Raw genomic sequence first — 16,121 nt, forward strand, 5'->3', positions numbered from 1 at the left:
TGCGCAAAGGCCCCGACCCCGGGGCCTGGCGCTGCCCTCCCCGCTGCCGTGCGCGGTCCCCGAGCAGCGCTGCAGCCTGGGCCCAGCGAGGCCAAGAGGCCGCTAGGATTGTGCTGGAGACCAGATCGTGTTGTGTGTCCTCTTCCAGGAAGTTGATGCATAACATTCATAAACCAGTCGGAGAGCACGTCAATCTCTCTGGTCACGCGATTACAGACATGAAAGTCGCTATCTTACAACAGCGAAACTTCAAATCCAGACTCCAGGGAGAAACTGCTGAACTGGAATTCATTTGCAGATTGGAGACAATTAACTCAGGCTTAAATAGAGACTGGGAGTGGCTAAGTCATTATGCAAGGTAGCCTATTTCCCCTTGTTTTTTCCTACCCCGCTCCCCCCAGACATTCTTGTTAAACCCTGGATTTGTGCTGGAAATGGCCCACCTTGATTATCATACATATTGTAAGGACAGTGATCACTTTAGATAAGCTATTACCAACAGGAGAGTGGGATGGGAGGAGGTATTGTTTCATGGTCTCTGTGTATATAATGTCTTCTGAAGTTTCCACAGTATGCATCCGATGAAGTGAGCTGTAGCTCACGAAAGCTTGTGCTCAAATAAAGTGGTTAGTATCTAAGGTGCCACAAGTACTCCTTTACTCTTCCAGGAAGGCAGCCAACCCAAACTGGCCAACCCAAGCCAACCCAAACTGTGGGCGACAGGCAGCCTGAGACCACCTCCCCCCCCTCTTCCTGCTGCAGAAGGGGTCCCCGTGGGGAAATCACAGGCTCAGCTCCACGAAAGGAAGCAAGTGGTGCCCAGAGACTTGTTACTTTTGAATACGCTTGTCACCAAGTTGCATTAGTTGTCGTTTACTTGGTGGCCTTGGTACTGCAGCCCCGTGCTCCCAGTGGGACCTCTCGGGGTGTAAGCACCCCCTGAAAATGAAAAACAAAGCCTGTGCTTGACTTGCCATCATGTGGCTCAACTAGATATTATAAAAAGAACAGGAATACTTGTGGCACCTTAGAGACTAACAAATTTATTTGAGCATGAGCTTTCGTGAGCAACAGCTCACTTCATCGGATGCATTCAGTGGAAAATACAGTGGGGAGATTTATATACACAGAGAACATGAAACAATGGGTGTTACCATACACACTGTAACCAGAGTGATCACTTAAGGTGAGCTATTACCAGCAGGAGAGCGGGGAGGTTAGGGGGGTAACCTTTTGTCGTGATAATCAAGGTGGGCCATTTCCAGTAGTTGACAAGAACATCTGAGGAACAGTGGGGGGGGGACGGGACATGGAGAAATAGTTTTACTTTGTGTAAGGACCCATCCACTCCCAGTCTTTATTCAAGCCAAAGTTAATTGTATCCAGTTTGCAAATTAATTCCAATTCAGCAGTCTCTCGTTGGAGTCTGTTTTTGAAGTTTTTTTGTTGAAGAAGTGCCACTTTTAGGTCTGTAATCAAGTGACCAAAGAGATTGAAGTGTTCTCCGACTGGTTCTCAGACGTCAAGAATTATAACATTCAAAAACCAGTCGGGGCCCAATGAGGTCTCCAAGGGGAGCTCAGAAATGACCCAGTCACGCCAGCAAAAGAACTGATGCCAGGGTAGGAAGTGGCCCAGGGAGCAGGTGCCCACCCTCCTAGGCTGCATACTTTGACATATTGTTTCACTGGGCCCTGAGCTGGAACCCGCTGGAGTAGGGAGGGCCTGGGTTTTCCTACCCTGTCTACTGACTCACCATCGGGCAATACAGCTGCAAGCAGTACTGACTCTCGCTGTTGGGCAACACAGTCCAGAGTATCTCCACCACATGATACTGCTGGCCTCGGACTCAAAACACCCCCTAACACAGTAGAGGAACACAAAGCCAGCCCAGATACTCTTGGTCTCTCGCTAGTCCATGAGGAATGGGCCCCATATCTTGTTCTATCCAATGGAACAATTGTGAAGGAATCTTTGCAAGGAAAACATCACTCAGATTTACTCTGCCTTTTTCTACTCCTGTGGGTTTTCCAACTGGGAAGGGTAATGAGGTCATAATTGACTAAGTCTCACAACACCTCTGTGAGGGTGTAAGTATTATTCTGTTTTACACATGGGGAAGCTGGCACACATTGAAGTTAAGTGATATGAGTGACTCTCAATTAGGGTGACCAGATGCCCCGATTTTATGGGGACCATCCCAACATTTGCGGCTTTGTTTTATATAGGCTCCTATTACCCCGCACCCCATCCCAATTTTTCACGCTTGCTGTCTGGTCACCCTACTCTCAATAACACAGCAAACCAGCGATGGAATCAGAAATACAAGTCAAGAGTTCTGACTACTAGTTCTGTCCTCTATAAAATATTCCCCACTCCCTCTGTGAGTTAAGATTAGAGGGAGAATCCTTAGGAAAATCACAAAGTCAAATCAATCCCTAAGAATGCAATGGCTTTCTTTCTAGTCCTTACAGAGGAACAATTTTATAGCCAAAATGTGTTTTTGCTGCAAGTTGCTTTTGCCCATCTCAGCATCTTCTATTTCCACACTCTGCAGACCACCAGATGTATAACAGACGATCAAAAACAACCACATAGTCTGTCTTCCTTGGCATTTCATCTGAGCAGAGAGGGCAAGCAAAGTAATGTACAATTACTTCCACTCCTCCCTAAATTCCACATATCTGGCATAGCCACCAGTAACGTACCACATCAACTACTCACAAGGTATAGACCCATGTTAGTCCAGTAGTTCCCAAGGAGAGAGAAGGAAAGGCAACTGATGATTAGAAAAAAACACAAAAATAACTCTGAAGGAATGGAATATGCATCACCAATTTAAGTGAGTAAATAGGAGGAGTCATGCATTGCAAAAGCTTAAACATTGGTTTTTGCCCTTTGCAAAGTAACTTCCTTCTCTTCACCACACCTGTTTTATCAGTGACGTTTAATTGTCAGATCATAGTGAAAGCTAGCACACTATAAGGAAATACTAAAATCTTCTCCATTCAGTTGTGGATGTTACATGTTGCTTTTCACCATTTCCATATGTTGAAGCTGTTTCTATTCATCCTTTTGACGTGCTGGGTGAGATCAGGTAAGAGAGCCACGAAAAGTTCCTCTTGACTTTTTCCAGGCAAAGCAGACTAACTTTTCTAACTGCAAAATGACATGTAGATTAAACCTTCTGAATCACGATTAATGTAACAAACAATTAGTCAGGTGAACTTGACTGATTTGAAAGTAGCACAAAGGTTTTCAGTGTAAGGTAAATAAAGAAAAAACATGATACTTTATCTCCTGCATTTTTGTACACAAACAGAAGTATGTGCACTTTGTATTGTGGAAGTGTATGAGAACTGTAAAATAGTTTTTGCAAAATAGTTTTAAGCATAATCTGAAATTATTCAGCATTAATTTACTAGGTATAAAGAATTTCAAAGTATATTTTACAAATGTATGAATTAGTTATTTTTATGTACACTGTCATTTGTTTATTAAAGCCCTTCCAATCAAAATGTGTGTTTTTGTTGGTTCTCTCTGTCCTAGCCTCAAAAGCCATTAAGTGAAGACAAATATAAAAGAAATTTTACAAATTTAAATGGAAAAGGGTGAAATTATATATATTTTCTGGAATAACTACAACTGCCCAGCTGATATTTATAATTTTTGCATCTGACAAAAGAGCATATTTGAATATTCTCATGAGGGTGTATAAAAAGCAATGTTAGTTATACAAACATGTTAGTTATACAACTGTTAGTTATACGTTGCATTGCCCTCATTAGCACTACAAAAGTAATTTTCCCTCTCTTGATATTCACTCCTTCTTGTCAACTGTTGAGAATAGGCCACTTCCACCTGAATTGAATTGGCCTCGTTAGCACTGACCCCCCACTTGGTAATGCAACTCCCATCTTTTCATGTGCTGTATATATATACCGCTTACTGTATTTTTCACTCCATGCATCTGATGAAATGGGTTTTACCCCACAAAAGCTTATGCCCAAATAAAACTGTTAATCTCTAAGGTGCCATGAGGACTCCCCATTGTTTTTGGTGATACAGACTAACATGGCTACCACTCTGAAACCTGAAACCAATAAATGTTGCCTCAAAAATGTGTGAAATCAAATTTGCAAAGCTTCCAGTTTGCTTAATAATTTACTGCTGAACGGTCTCAAATTATTTCTAAACATTTCAAATCCATTTGAGTTTTCATCTATTCCACAATATAAAGTATGCAGAAGTGTAGAAAGCAGATGCATTGTCCTTTTTCCTGTATTTACTTTTCAGTGAACACCTTTTGTACTCATTTCATACTTGAAAGTAAACATCTGAGATACGTTTAACTCATATGTAGCATACTTTTCAGCGAATAGGTTTCACTCATCTTTGATATCTCCACAGTATGCATCCGATGAAGTGAGCTGTAGCTCACGAAAGCTTATGCTCAAATAAATTGGTTAGTCTCTAAGGTGCCACAAGTACTCCTTTTCTTTTTGCGAAGACAGACTAACAGGGCTGTTACTCTGAATCCAACAGGATAGGCTTTTGTGTTTCCATTGATCTGAATCTGATCTCACTTACATTGGTTTCATGCCCATGTAATTCCATTGACTTGAATGGACTTATTCCTGATTTACACTGATGTAAGTGAGAGAATTGAGCTTCATGTGTAGAAATCAAAATAGTCCCATTAATATCAAGGAACATTTCAATATTTAACATATCTCATTGTAATTCACTATACAGGTTTGAGAAATACATGATAATAATAATAATCTTATCTAATTGTAAGATAGTGATATCCATTTTGGATTTTCTAGAGGAAGAACAGCTGTTTCATAGTACACTGAGGAAAAATGTTGTACAGTTTAGCTGTGAATCTGAAGATTTAAAATGCAATTAGATGTCTAAATAATTTTTTTTTTTTACTGAAACTGTCTCCAACGTGTAGTTGTGGGTGTGTGAGTGGCATGTGTGAGAGAGAATTTATGTTTTAGTTTTCTCACCTTACCTAACATTGACATGATTTGAAAACCAGAAATTAAATTTGACAGATGATAACTTTTCAGGATCTTGCCAATGTAAGACATTGAAATAGGACCTTTTGATGTTGTTAGTATAAAGATCAAATTAATTGCATCTGAATCTGAACTGTTCTTGAATTTCAGAGTTCCTCACTTTACTAAGATTCACTGTATACAAGTCTATTAAAGATTATAGCCAGACGAGTCTTCTTTTATTAGTTATCTGATTTAGTGAGTCATATTAGTCCACAAAGATGTAACCTGTTAAATAATAACTGCAAATTACTTAAAACTAAAATAAAACATTTAACACTTTTATTCAGAAAAAAATTGGTATTGAATTTTAAAAGTCAGAAATTCCAAATATGTAATAATTATGGTTACAATAATTTCTAATGAGGTGACTGCATGAATGAGCAGGAGAAATATTGTGCCTTTCCAGATGATAGAGCAGGAAGACTCAGGACTTTTTGTATCCTGCTCTGTCACCTTATTTTGGTTTTCACTAACCCTGCATATATCCACTATTCTTTGCAACGTCGAGTCTATTTCTTGCAGTAACCTTGCTTTTGCCTGGTTATCAATGATTCCACAAATAATTTGACCTCTAATTATTCCATCTGTTAATTGTTGAAATTCACACGATTTATCTTGGTTATGTAGATTTGGAACATAGTGTTCAGCGATCTCACCTGTCAGTTGGTTTCTTGATTAAAACAATATAAAGGACCTTTTCAAGTGACATTCTTATGTGGATCACAGTATTCTTGATTTTAAAAAAACCAAACCTTTGTCAGCTAGTTTGTAATCCTCTTCATGCTTCCACCGCAATGCACTGTGGATATCCAGGGCCTCTGGACCTGCCATGTGTAGCTGTGTGGGTGATTTAACCAGGTCCACTTTCTCTGTAATGCCACTTGGTTCCAGAGAAATGTGAAAGTGCTGCAACCACTTCCTCCAATCTCTGCCAGATTCCCATTTATTTTTTTGCCTATTTATAGAATCCTCAGTAAACTTAGTTTAAATAAGCTTACAAGAAAAACTACCATTTAGGAACAGAGTAGTTACTATTCCTCTTCCTACTTCAACTTTCCAAAAGAAATTGACAGTTTGTATTTTTATACTTTGTTTTATATAAAGAGGCATATGACAGGAAAAACCGAGGAAGGTTTGTAAAAATATTGGGGGCCTAACCTTCAGTTGGGTAAATCAGCTTTGAAGTCCATGTAGCTGTGTTGATTTACGATAGTTGGGGATCTGGCCCCAGGTTTGTGTCACAGAGTTGGAATAAGCATAGGCTTTAGATGAGTTCAGTGAACCCAGCAAAGCTGAGGACAAAGTGAAGGTGCTAAACCAACTAGTTTGTGTTTGTTGGGGAGGAAATAAGTTATTCAAAATGCTAGAATAAATGGAAGTACTTCACCCTTTGTGGACAATTAGAGAAAGAAAGAGTGTAGACGAATGGCCTTTTACAGAGTCTAACTGATCAAACAATTGTCTAACATTTTTATATTTTTCAGATACAGAACAAAAATGTGAAGAGTTCACAGATCTTAGCATACACAATGCTTTAGCTGGGACAGATCTAAAAGTGAAACTGCTCTTGTACACAAGGACAAACCAAAACTGTTCCGAGAGTCTCAGTGAATATAATACAACAGCATCTACATATCTGGATGTGACCAAGAAAACTGTCTTTGTAGTCCATGGCTTCAGACTAACAGGCTCTACACCAATATGGCTGAATGACATAAAAGAACTTCTGCTGTCTTTAGAGGACGTTAACCTCATTATAGTAGATTGGAACAGGGGTGCTACAACTATAATTTATCCTAATGCTGTCCACAACAGCAGAGGAGTTGCAGAAATCTTGAAGAAATACATTGACCAGATGTTGGTAAGGTAGACATTTACCCTGGAGGTGAATTATTTAAAATAGCATAGCTTTGGGTAGTAAAAAAAAAAGTGTTCAAAATATAGTGGTCTCAGAAAGAACACAATAAATACCATACTTTGAAATGTCTGTACCAAAATGCTTACATTAGTGACTGCATGAAGTTATCACTGCATCACTTACATATCTTTGTTCTCACATCTGCTCCCACTGACGTCAAAAGGGGTTTGGGCACTTTATTTCAATGGAACTGAGGTTATATTTGAATCACTTTGTCAGCAAGGAGTTTCATCTGCATTAAGCAAAGAGCTGCTATCTCAGAGGAGAAAGGTCATGTGAAGGATATGCAAAACTCTAGACCATTACATTGCTAAAAATTGTTGCATCAGGTACTCCTTTAAGTACTAAATGAGGTTCAAAGAAAGCCCACTTATGAATATTACTTATATGGAATGTTTATCAGAAATCATTGATACAAGGCAGTTAAAAACAGTTCTCCATTGTACAAAATATTTTATATACCTCCCAGTGCTAACAGGAGCAGCTAAAACAATTGTTGATGAATAAAAGTCTGAGCCAGAGCCCACAAAGTTAGTGGAAAGACCCACCGATGTATTTCACTAGGTTTTGGATCAGTACTTAATTAAATGGACCAAAATAATTTAAAGTCTCATTTATTCAATTATCAATGTTATTGTCTGAAATTCTTCCATCCCCATCACTTCCCATCCTGAGCATTCTCAGAAAGTTTGAAGATTCTGTAACAAGAAAATATCTGCACAAATGTTAACAGAGAAAAAAAGTGGGTTGTGGTAAGAAGAGAGGACAGAAGATATGGCACACCACATGGCCTCTGGGATCAGCTAATGCTGATTGGGTTGCACTAGCTAATTTACAAAAATATGGTGGAAAACTGACATAAGACTAAAATAATTATAAGAATGTAGGCACAGTCCCATACTGGGGTAGACAGGACTACATATTGCATAATCCCAGATCCCTGATGCAGGGATTCCTACTGCTTCCGATGAAGTGGGGTTTAGCCCACGAAAGCTAATGCTCAAATAAATTTGTTTGTCTCTAAGGTGCCACAAGTCCTCCTCGTTCTTTTTGCTGATACAGACTAACACGGCTGCCACTCTGAAACCAGGAAGCAAGTAGGCTACCTAGTGGAACAGTGGCTGCACCACATGCACTGAGCAGATCTTGCTCTGCTACAACTTGTGTTACAGTAAAATGTTCACAAGGGGGATAAAAAGTAGGGGTAAAGATGTTAAGGCCCAGGACTCCAAACGTCATATTGACAAAATGATTGTTATGCAGCCATTTAGTTGTTAATTCACCTCCAGACCAGGAATAATATATCATACCTCTAGGACTGATTGAGAGAAGTTCTCAATCCCATGGCCTTGCAGGCTCTAGATCTGCTGGTATTGCCTCTGAGTCCTGGAATAGCTTTTTTTTTTTTTTTTTTTAAAGTCACCTACTGAATGTGGTAAGCATTGCCTCCTCTCAGGAGTTCCTACAGATGTAGCCTTGCTGAACTGGCCATGTGATATCAGAGCTTCTTAGTAGTATTTTTTTAATTGTATTGGGATGGGGTTAGGGTTGCTTTTAGCTGACGGTTTTAGGAGTTCACCTTTCTAGAGAATCTGATAACACTCTGTCTCTTCTTCAAAAATAAATCAATGAGATAGCCTGGAAGAAAGGTTACCAGCCTCCTTCTTACATTTTTATAACTACTGTACAGTATAACTAGTTAATAAAAAAGACACTTAAAATCCATCATTTTTAAAAGTCAGAACCCCCCCCTAAAGTTTTAAGGAAAAGTAAATAGTAAAACTTAGTTTACTGAAGTCTATTCAGCTAACCATATTGTAAACCTTATGGTTAACATTTGTATAACCCATAATCACGCCTTTTTTTTTTTTTTTTTTTTTTTTTACTGACAGGCAGTTGGAGCTTCTCTTGACTCTATTTATATGATTGGAGTTAGCCTTGGGGCTCATATAGCTGGATTTGTTGGAGAGATGTATAACGGTAAACTTGGCAGAATTACAGGTAAGACTTTTAAATCTGCCACCCCCATTCTAGTTTATCTTCCATCATTGTCTGAGTTAGCTGCATACCATATGGGTGCCAGCGTTGAAAAATCAACACATACGTCACGATTAAATTATTTAGTAAGACAATGGATCAAATGCATCCTTGATGTAAATCCAGAGATTAATTTGACCCAATATAACAGTAGCATAAACAGTATTTAGAAATATGTTAAATTTTTTTTTTAATCCACTACAAAAATTCAGCCTAGGATTTAAGTCACTTTGGGGAAAAAAAAATTGTGACCAAAATGTTCAAACCTACCGGACTAAAGTTAGAATCCTAAATGGGAGTTGCAAGTGCCTAGCACCCTCGCAGATCAGGCCACTTGCTTTAGAGGAGCTTAAATATGGATTTACAAACCTAATTTTAGGCCTTAGGGCCTGATCAAGCATTGTATGTATTTCAGAATTCCTGTTGACTTCAGTGGGAGGTTTGGATGCATGTTAATATCAGTGGAATATGGGTGCATAAAAATACAGCATGGAGACCCTACATTTGAGGGATTTGTGGCAGAGATGAACAAAGCTAAGCCATTTAATTCACCAAGTTTCAAGAAACTAGCTTCTTCTGTTTTGATCTTTGGGTGTTCACACCTGTCATTCTCTGAATTTCAGATTCACAAATACTAAATTTCAAATGAAAACTCAGTCAAAACCTGACTAGTTTCACCTGGTTTTGCGCTAAAACTGTTTAACCACAAATTTCAGATAATTTCAATACAAACCTATAAATGGGGCATGGCTCGTTTGGAACCAGGACCACTGCAAATGTTATACCATGTGCTTTTGGTGTCACTGTCTGGAATTTTTTGCCTGAAATACCCCACTCACTTAGCAGACATTGTTTCTGTTGGGAAAGAATAAAGTGGTTCTACTGACTCAGAACCATGGTGTAGATCAGTGGTTCCCAAACTAGGGCCTCCACTTGTTCAGGGAAAGCTGCTGGCAGGCCGGACCGGTTTGTTTACCTGCTGCATCTGCAGGTTCGGCAGATCGCGGCTCCTACTGTCCGCGGTTTGCCACTCCAGTCCAATGGGGGCTGCGGAAAGGGCGGCCAGCACATCCCTCGGCTTGCGCAGTTTCCCGCAGCCCCCATTGGCCTGGAGCGGCGAACTGCGGCCAGTGGGAGCTGCGATTGGCTGAACCTGCGGACGCGGCAGGTAAACAAATCCGGCCCAGCCCACCAGGGACTTTCCCTGAACAAGCAGCGGCCCTAGTTTGAGAACCACTGGTGTCGGTGGCTTGTTACTCCCCTAGATAAAAGTGAGGTGGGAGTGGCTCTTTGGGTGGAGAGAATCTAGGATGTGGACTGAGCAGCCCTGTAGTAGGAACCCTAGGAGATACTAAGTCTGGAGTGAAGGCTTGAACTGCATTGTTAATTTATTAATATAGACAAACCCAGAAAGGGATGAGTCTTTGTGCATGAACTATGTGTTAAAGTAGATTGTCAAGGCATCTATTCAAACATGGGTGTTGGCGGGATCTCACAAGAAATTTTTTGAGGTCTCAGAGTGCAGCCTGTTATACCACCTGTTATACCCATAAAATAAAAACCAGCAGGATCTTATTAAAGGGACAAGGCAAAATGCCACATTTATTGTAAATAGAATAATAAAAAGAAATATATATAAAACTCACACTGTTGTATTGTTACTTATTCCTTACTTAACTATATTTTCATTCATTCATTCATTCATACCAGTTCTGCATAGGGGTTATAGTTACCAGCCTAGAAGTTGCTCGTGACAGAGTACTGGCCAGGTAGCCTGTACACGAGAGTGGAGCCGAGTCCGTGTCAGATGCACATCCGATGCTCCTGAAGTGTAGTGGCAGAACTGGAGACTCAAAGTTCTCACTTTCTAGAGTCCATTTTTATAGGAATTCCTTCCTATGCCAGTCTATGGGAATTGCTTCATCATGCTGTTGGTGAATCAATCAGCAGATAGCACATTCCTGACGGCTCCGTGCTGCTAGATGTTATCTTGTTCTTTGGTTCTCCCATTCTTGAGGCTGTTGGGTGGATTCCAGTCTGCCCTCCGGGGGGGTCCTCTGGGTATTTCCACTTGACACCTTCTTCAGCCGATGGACACTGGATTCTTAGGCTGGCACCTCCCTGATCATTCAGTTATTATCCACACCAAGCATCCATCCACATACATCCTCTGTCTCTATTTTAATCACAATTGTTAGTACAACAAAAGGGCGGGGAGTCTCTGGGTGCTGTTTCTGTTGTTACAGAGTATTGCTCTGAGTCTCTCTCTGTGTGAATTGCTTTGAGAACAGACTCTGTCTTAGAATGTACTAACGCAATTAGCAGCTTGCAAGTTTCACACATAGAGGGAGAGAAACAGTACCAAAAACCAAGAGACCTCTTAATTAGTAATACCCTGGAATTTAAACTATGGGGAATCAAATTCATTTGTGATTTTAATACAGAACTTCTTTAATATGATCCAACACACCAACTCTTGCTGGTGGCCACTCTGACAATTTTTCCTAAAATATTTAATTAACTTAAGGAAAAACAGATAAATATGGACATATACACATCCAAATCATTGTAATTTATTTATGTAAGTTTTTATTGCATACTCAGTAATAATAATGTACAGTTGTCTTATTTTTTACTGGACCCAAACAGAATAGAAACAAATAATGTACTTTGCATATTCTTGTCTTTTGTTGTTGTTGTTGTTTCTTTTGTTTTTTTGATTGCCTTATTTTTTAGACTTGCTAGTAAGTAAGTCTGTTTCTATGAAAAGTGATATTTGTAGATTTATTAACACCGCTTCCCCGCACCCCCGCATCACCACCCAGGAGGCTGTGGCCACACAAAAAGCCTCTGGTGGCCGCATGCAGCCATGGTGGCCACATTTGAGAAAAAATTAGATTAAAAATTATTATTGAAATAGAGCCCTAGAAAAATAATGCCCACATGATCCTTCTTTTCTTTCAGGTCTTGACCCAGCTGGCCCTTTATTCAGTGGGAAACCACCAAGTGAGAGATTGGATCATACAGATGCACAGTTTGTTGATGTCATTCATACTGATATGGATGGTAATGACATAGCTTATACTTTCCTGTTTGAGTTTAGGAGGAAATATACAACCTGGAATGCAGGAGTAGGAAAGAGGAGGGGAGAAAGTCAATTAGGAGCATCTAAGTAATGTTGTTCTGGTTCATACTGATAAACAGGAGCAGTTCTGAGTTGTTGCTATCGAAGGGTCTGATCCCATTGTACTCAATGGGAGTCTTTCCATTGACTTCAGTGGCATTAAATAAGTCCCTATGTGCCTGTTCAAACTGAAAATGGAATATGGCCTTTTACTAATGATATTTAGAGATGAAGGGCCCAATCCTTCTGTTCTTATATGAAGGGTTTGGTTGTCATCAATTGGACTATTTTGAGCGACCTAAGGGTTTCAGCTCTAGATCCAAAACTAATTAGTATCAGGACTTTTTTAATTTAAAAAATCAACAAAGGTGTAGGTTGATTCCCTCCCACACAACTCTCCTTTTGTTCATGGGACACTGAGAAGTAGACTATTTTCCAGTAATTTATGTCTATATTGTTCCAGTAAATGCACTTTGAAGGAAGAAGAATTCATGCAGTCTCCCCAGGATATCAAAATATGTGTAAATGTAATGGGTCAATTCACACTGTGTTCTTTGTAGGTTCTCTTAGTTAAGCATTAAGATAATTTGTACAATACTCACATCATGTCCATACACATACGAGAATTGTGAACACTTTAATACCACAGGACCAAATTCTTCTGTCAGATAGGCAACTACCACTCCTTTTGACTTCTGTGGAGGATGGACTTTAACTGAGGATGGATTTAGAGCCATTATTGAGAATCCTGAGCAGAACCACATTAGTGTAATGCTGAAATCAAGATTTTTATTATACAAAAATCAAGAAAGTCAGTTAGGATTCCCACAGCACCATAAGTCTGCCAAAGAATAATTAGTTCTGATGATTTTTAAAAGCACAGAAAATCTTGCATCTCTGTGCTTTGGTCATATGTATCACAATAAGGTCTCTCAATAATAATATTAACAGTTAACATTAATGTATTGACTTACATATTAAGGCATATTAAAACATTAATCTTTAAAACACCTTGATGTTGTAAACAAAGCTCATATGCAGTAAAATGAATAAGTATAGTAGAACCTTAGCGTTATGAACACCTCAGGAATGGAGGTTGTTTGTAACTCTGAAATGTTTGTAAATCTGAAGAAAATGTTATGGTTGTTCTTTCAAAAGTTTATAACTGAACATTGAGTTAATACAGCTTCGAAACCTTACTATGCAGAAGAAAACCAACTTTCCCTTCATATTTTTAGTAGTTTACTTTTAACTTTTTTTTTTTTTTGACTCTGCCGCTGCCTGATTGTGTACTTTCAATTTCAAATGAAGTGTGTGGTTGACCAGTCAGTTCAGAACTCTGGTGTTCATAACTCTGCGGTTTTACTGTATATATGTATGTTTAAGGTATATGGATCTAATCCAAAGCCCACTAAAATCAGTGAGAGTCTTTGGGGGGGATAGGAAGACTGGAAAGCAGTTCCTTTCCATTCTGCTACATTGTATTGTAGTCTGCTAGTTTATCTCAGGGCTCAGTGTTGTGAGCATAGAATGAAAAACCCTAATTAAACTAACATGGGTGCAGAATTTTGATTGCTGAGGCGAACCAGAGCTCTGAATTTCCTGACCTTTGTGCAATTAAATCTGAGCCACAACACTACGTAAACATAGGGCTCTAGTCTTCTTTTATTCCATGCATGGCAATCTCATTGGTGTCAATGGGAGTTGTCAAGGCTGATTCCCCAGTCTGGTACTTCGAGTGCAGAAGATGGGGGCCCGCAAGGATTCTAAAAATTAATACTGACCAGTCCGGGCTTGTGTTAAACTCTCAAGGTTACAGCTTCTCTCTGATCTTGGATGGGTAGATGCTGCTACCACCCAACTGCAAACAAAACCCTTTTTGGAACCCAGGGAAGGAGCACTTGGGAATTCCTTCCTGTGGAGTACTCTCAAGCCCTTTCGCCCCCCCTCCCCTCCAGGGAAGAGATGAGAAAGAAAACAAAGGAAATCAGCCATTGCCACCAACTAATTAAACAACATATGCACAAACCTGTTAGGACACAAAAATCCAATCCTGTTCTTTAAAAAAAGGTAAATTTTATTAAAAACAAAAAAGAAAGAAAATACACTTGGAATTTAGGCTTTTTGCTAGATTAAAAAAAAACAATTAGAAGGATTAAGCATCAAGATAGCTCTCTTGAGGTCCAGTTTAAAGGTTACAAGCAAAATAAAAGCACCTGGGGTTAGCACAAAAGAGTCCACAAGCCATAAAGAAATAAAAGAGATAAACCTAATCACATCTTCCTGGACATTTTCTGATCTACTTACATATCTGGGGTTTCAAATGAGTAGTTTTTAGGTATGATCTGGTGATTTTCATACCTGGCCCGCAGCTTTTTACAGCATAGCTCCAGCCCTGTCTCTGCTCTGTCCCCTCTCTTCAGAGAACAACCACAGACAGACAAAGGGGAAATTTTTTCCCAATTTTAAGAAGTTCTAGCCTTCCCATTGGCTATTTTGGTCAGGTGCCCACTCTCTTCCTTTTACCTATGGACTTTTTTTTAACTCTTTACAGGTAAAGCAAGTAGAGAATAGCTACTAACAGGGATTTTATAGCTAACTGGCTGGCTGGATGTCCATAAAAGGGAGCTACACCCTCCGTTATTTACCACAGGAGTACTGTGCAAATATCTGATTAGAATATAGCCCACTGATTTTTGCATATCATTACTTTTGTTTTTAGAGAAAATAACATGATTAGAAGAAAAAAAAAGAGTGCAACTAGAAAAAAGGAACATATTCAGAGGGGTAGCCGTGTTAGTCTGTATCAGCAAAACCAAGGAGGAGTCCTTGTGGCACCTTAGAAACTAACAAATTTATTTGGGCATAAGCTTTTGTGGTTATTTATTAGTGTTATTTAAAGCTCATGCCCAAATAAATTTGTTAGTCTCTTAGGTGACACAAGGACTCCTCCTTGTTTTTGCGGAACATATTCAGTTTATCTCAATAGGAGAGGTATGTACAGAACAATAGGAAAATAAGCTCCAGAAACTTTTATTTACCTTGAAGCCTTATTAAACATTATTGTGCAATTATAAATTATAATTTGAAAAATCCATTGATGTACTTTATTACCTCAGATGTTTTTACTTTAGTTTTCGGCTACAGGAAACCGTTAGGAAATATTGATTTCTATCCAAATGGAGGAGAAGATCAGCCTGGCTGTCCACAAACACCGTTTAGTGGTAAATAAAGATATGTTCATCTTAATTCAGAAAAGAGCATGGCAGAAGATGTATACAGTTACTCAACTAAGGTTTGGTAAGGCAAAACTGAACTCAGGGGGGTTTGCATGTGTAAGCAGTGTCAGGATGAGCTCCATCCTGACATCTGGTGGTGAGGTGTGGCAAGTTGGGGAAAAGAACTTCAGGGGCCGATCTCATTTGCATAGGCACACCCACCCCGCCTAGAATGAGGCCATAGCTGCCCAAATGGTCACTTTGGCTGCTGTGAGATCCCCAGTGTCTCTGTTATTGGGGCAGGAAGAATAAATTGTTATTACCCTGATTATGGGAACTGTGCTTGGAACTGTACTTGGCCTTTTGTTATGATGGAGGGACTCACCATCAACTAAGTAGCACTCGCTAGGCAAGGGTCATAGGTTTTAAAACTCTGTGAATTGAGAGAGGTTGGGGACAAGTATTAATACTTGGTGGTATGGGCCCCTTGGTGTGGGCCTTACATGCTAATTGCACTTCCTCCACTCTCCACTGTAGAATATCAGAGCTAATTTTGATTCCATTAGGAGTCTAGTTACAGGCTGCTAAGCTCACTTTGGGCTAATAGTGCACCAGCACTGAGGCTCCCCTACTACAAGCTGAATTCACCAAAGAGCTGAACTGACTAAGAGCTGAAATCACTGAGTGTTGTGTTAAGTAGTGGGGGAGCCTGAAGATATATTGTGGAGCAGTTTGTGGGATGGCTGGAGTGCCTT

The 16,121-nt window shown here is 39.6% G+C and overlaps 1 protein-coding gene across 1 annotated transcript in view; it reads left to right on the forward strand.

The window, feature by feature from the left end:
• Positions 1-16,121, forward strand: part of LIPI (lipase I) — a 42,624-nt gene that overhangs the window by 360 nt on the left and 26,143 nt on the right. Inside the window, exons 2-5 of the mRNA XM_075124417.1 lie at positions 6,554-6,930; positions 8,880-8,988; positions 11,989-12,090; positions 15,283-15,372. Of these exons, the coding sequence (XP_074980518.1) occupies positions 6,554-6,930; positions 8,880-8,988; positions 11,989-12,090; positions 15,283-15,372 (678 nt within the window). The remainder of the gene's footprint in view (positions 1-6,553; positions 6,931-8,879; positions 8,989-11,988; positions 12,091-15,282; positions 15,373-16,121) is intronic.

This window comes from Caretta caretta, chromosome 1 (genome assembly GCF_965140235.1).
Source record: "Caretta caretta isolate rCarCar2 chromosome 1, rCarCar1.hap1, whole genome shotgun sequence".
Taxonomy (NCBI): domain Eukaryota; kingdom Metazoa; phylum Chordata; order Testudines; family Cheloniidae; genus Caretta; species Caretta caretta.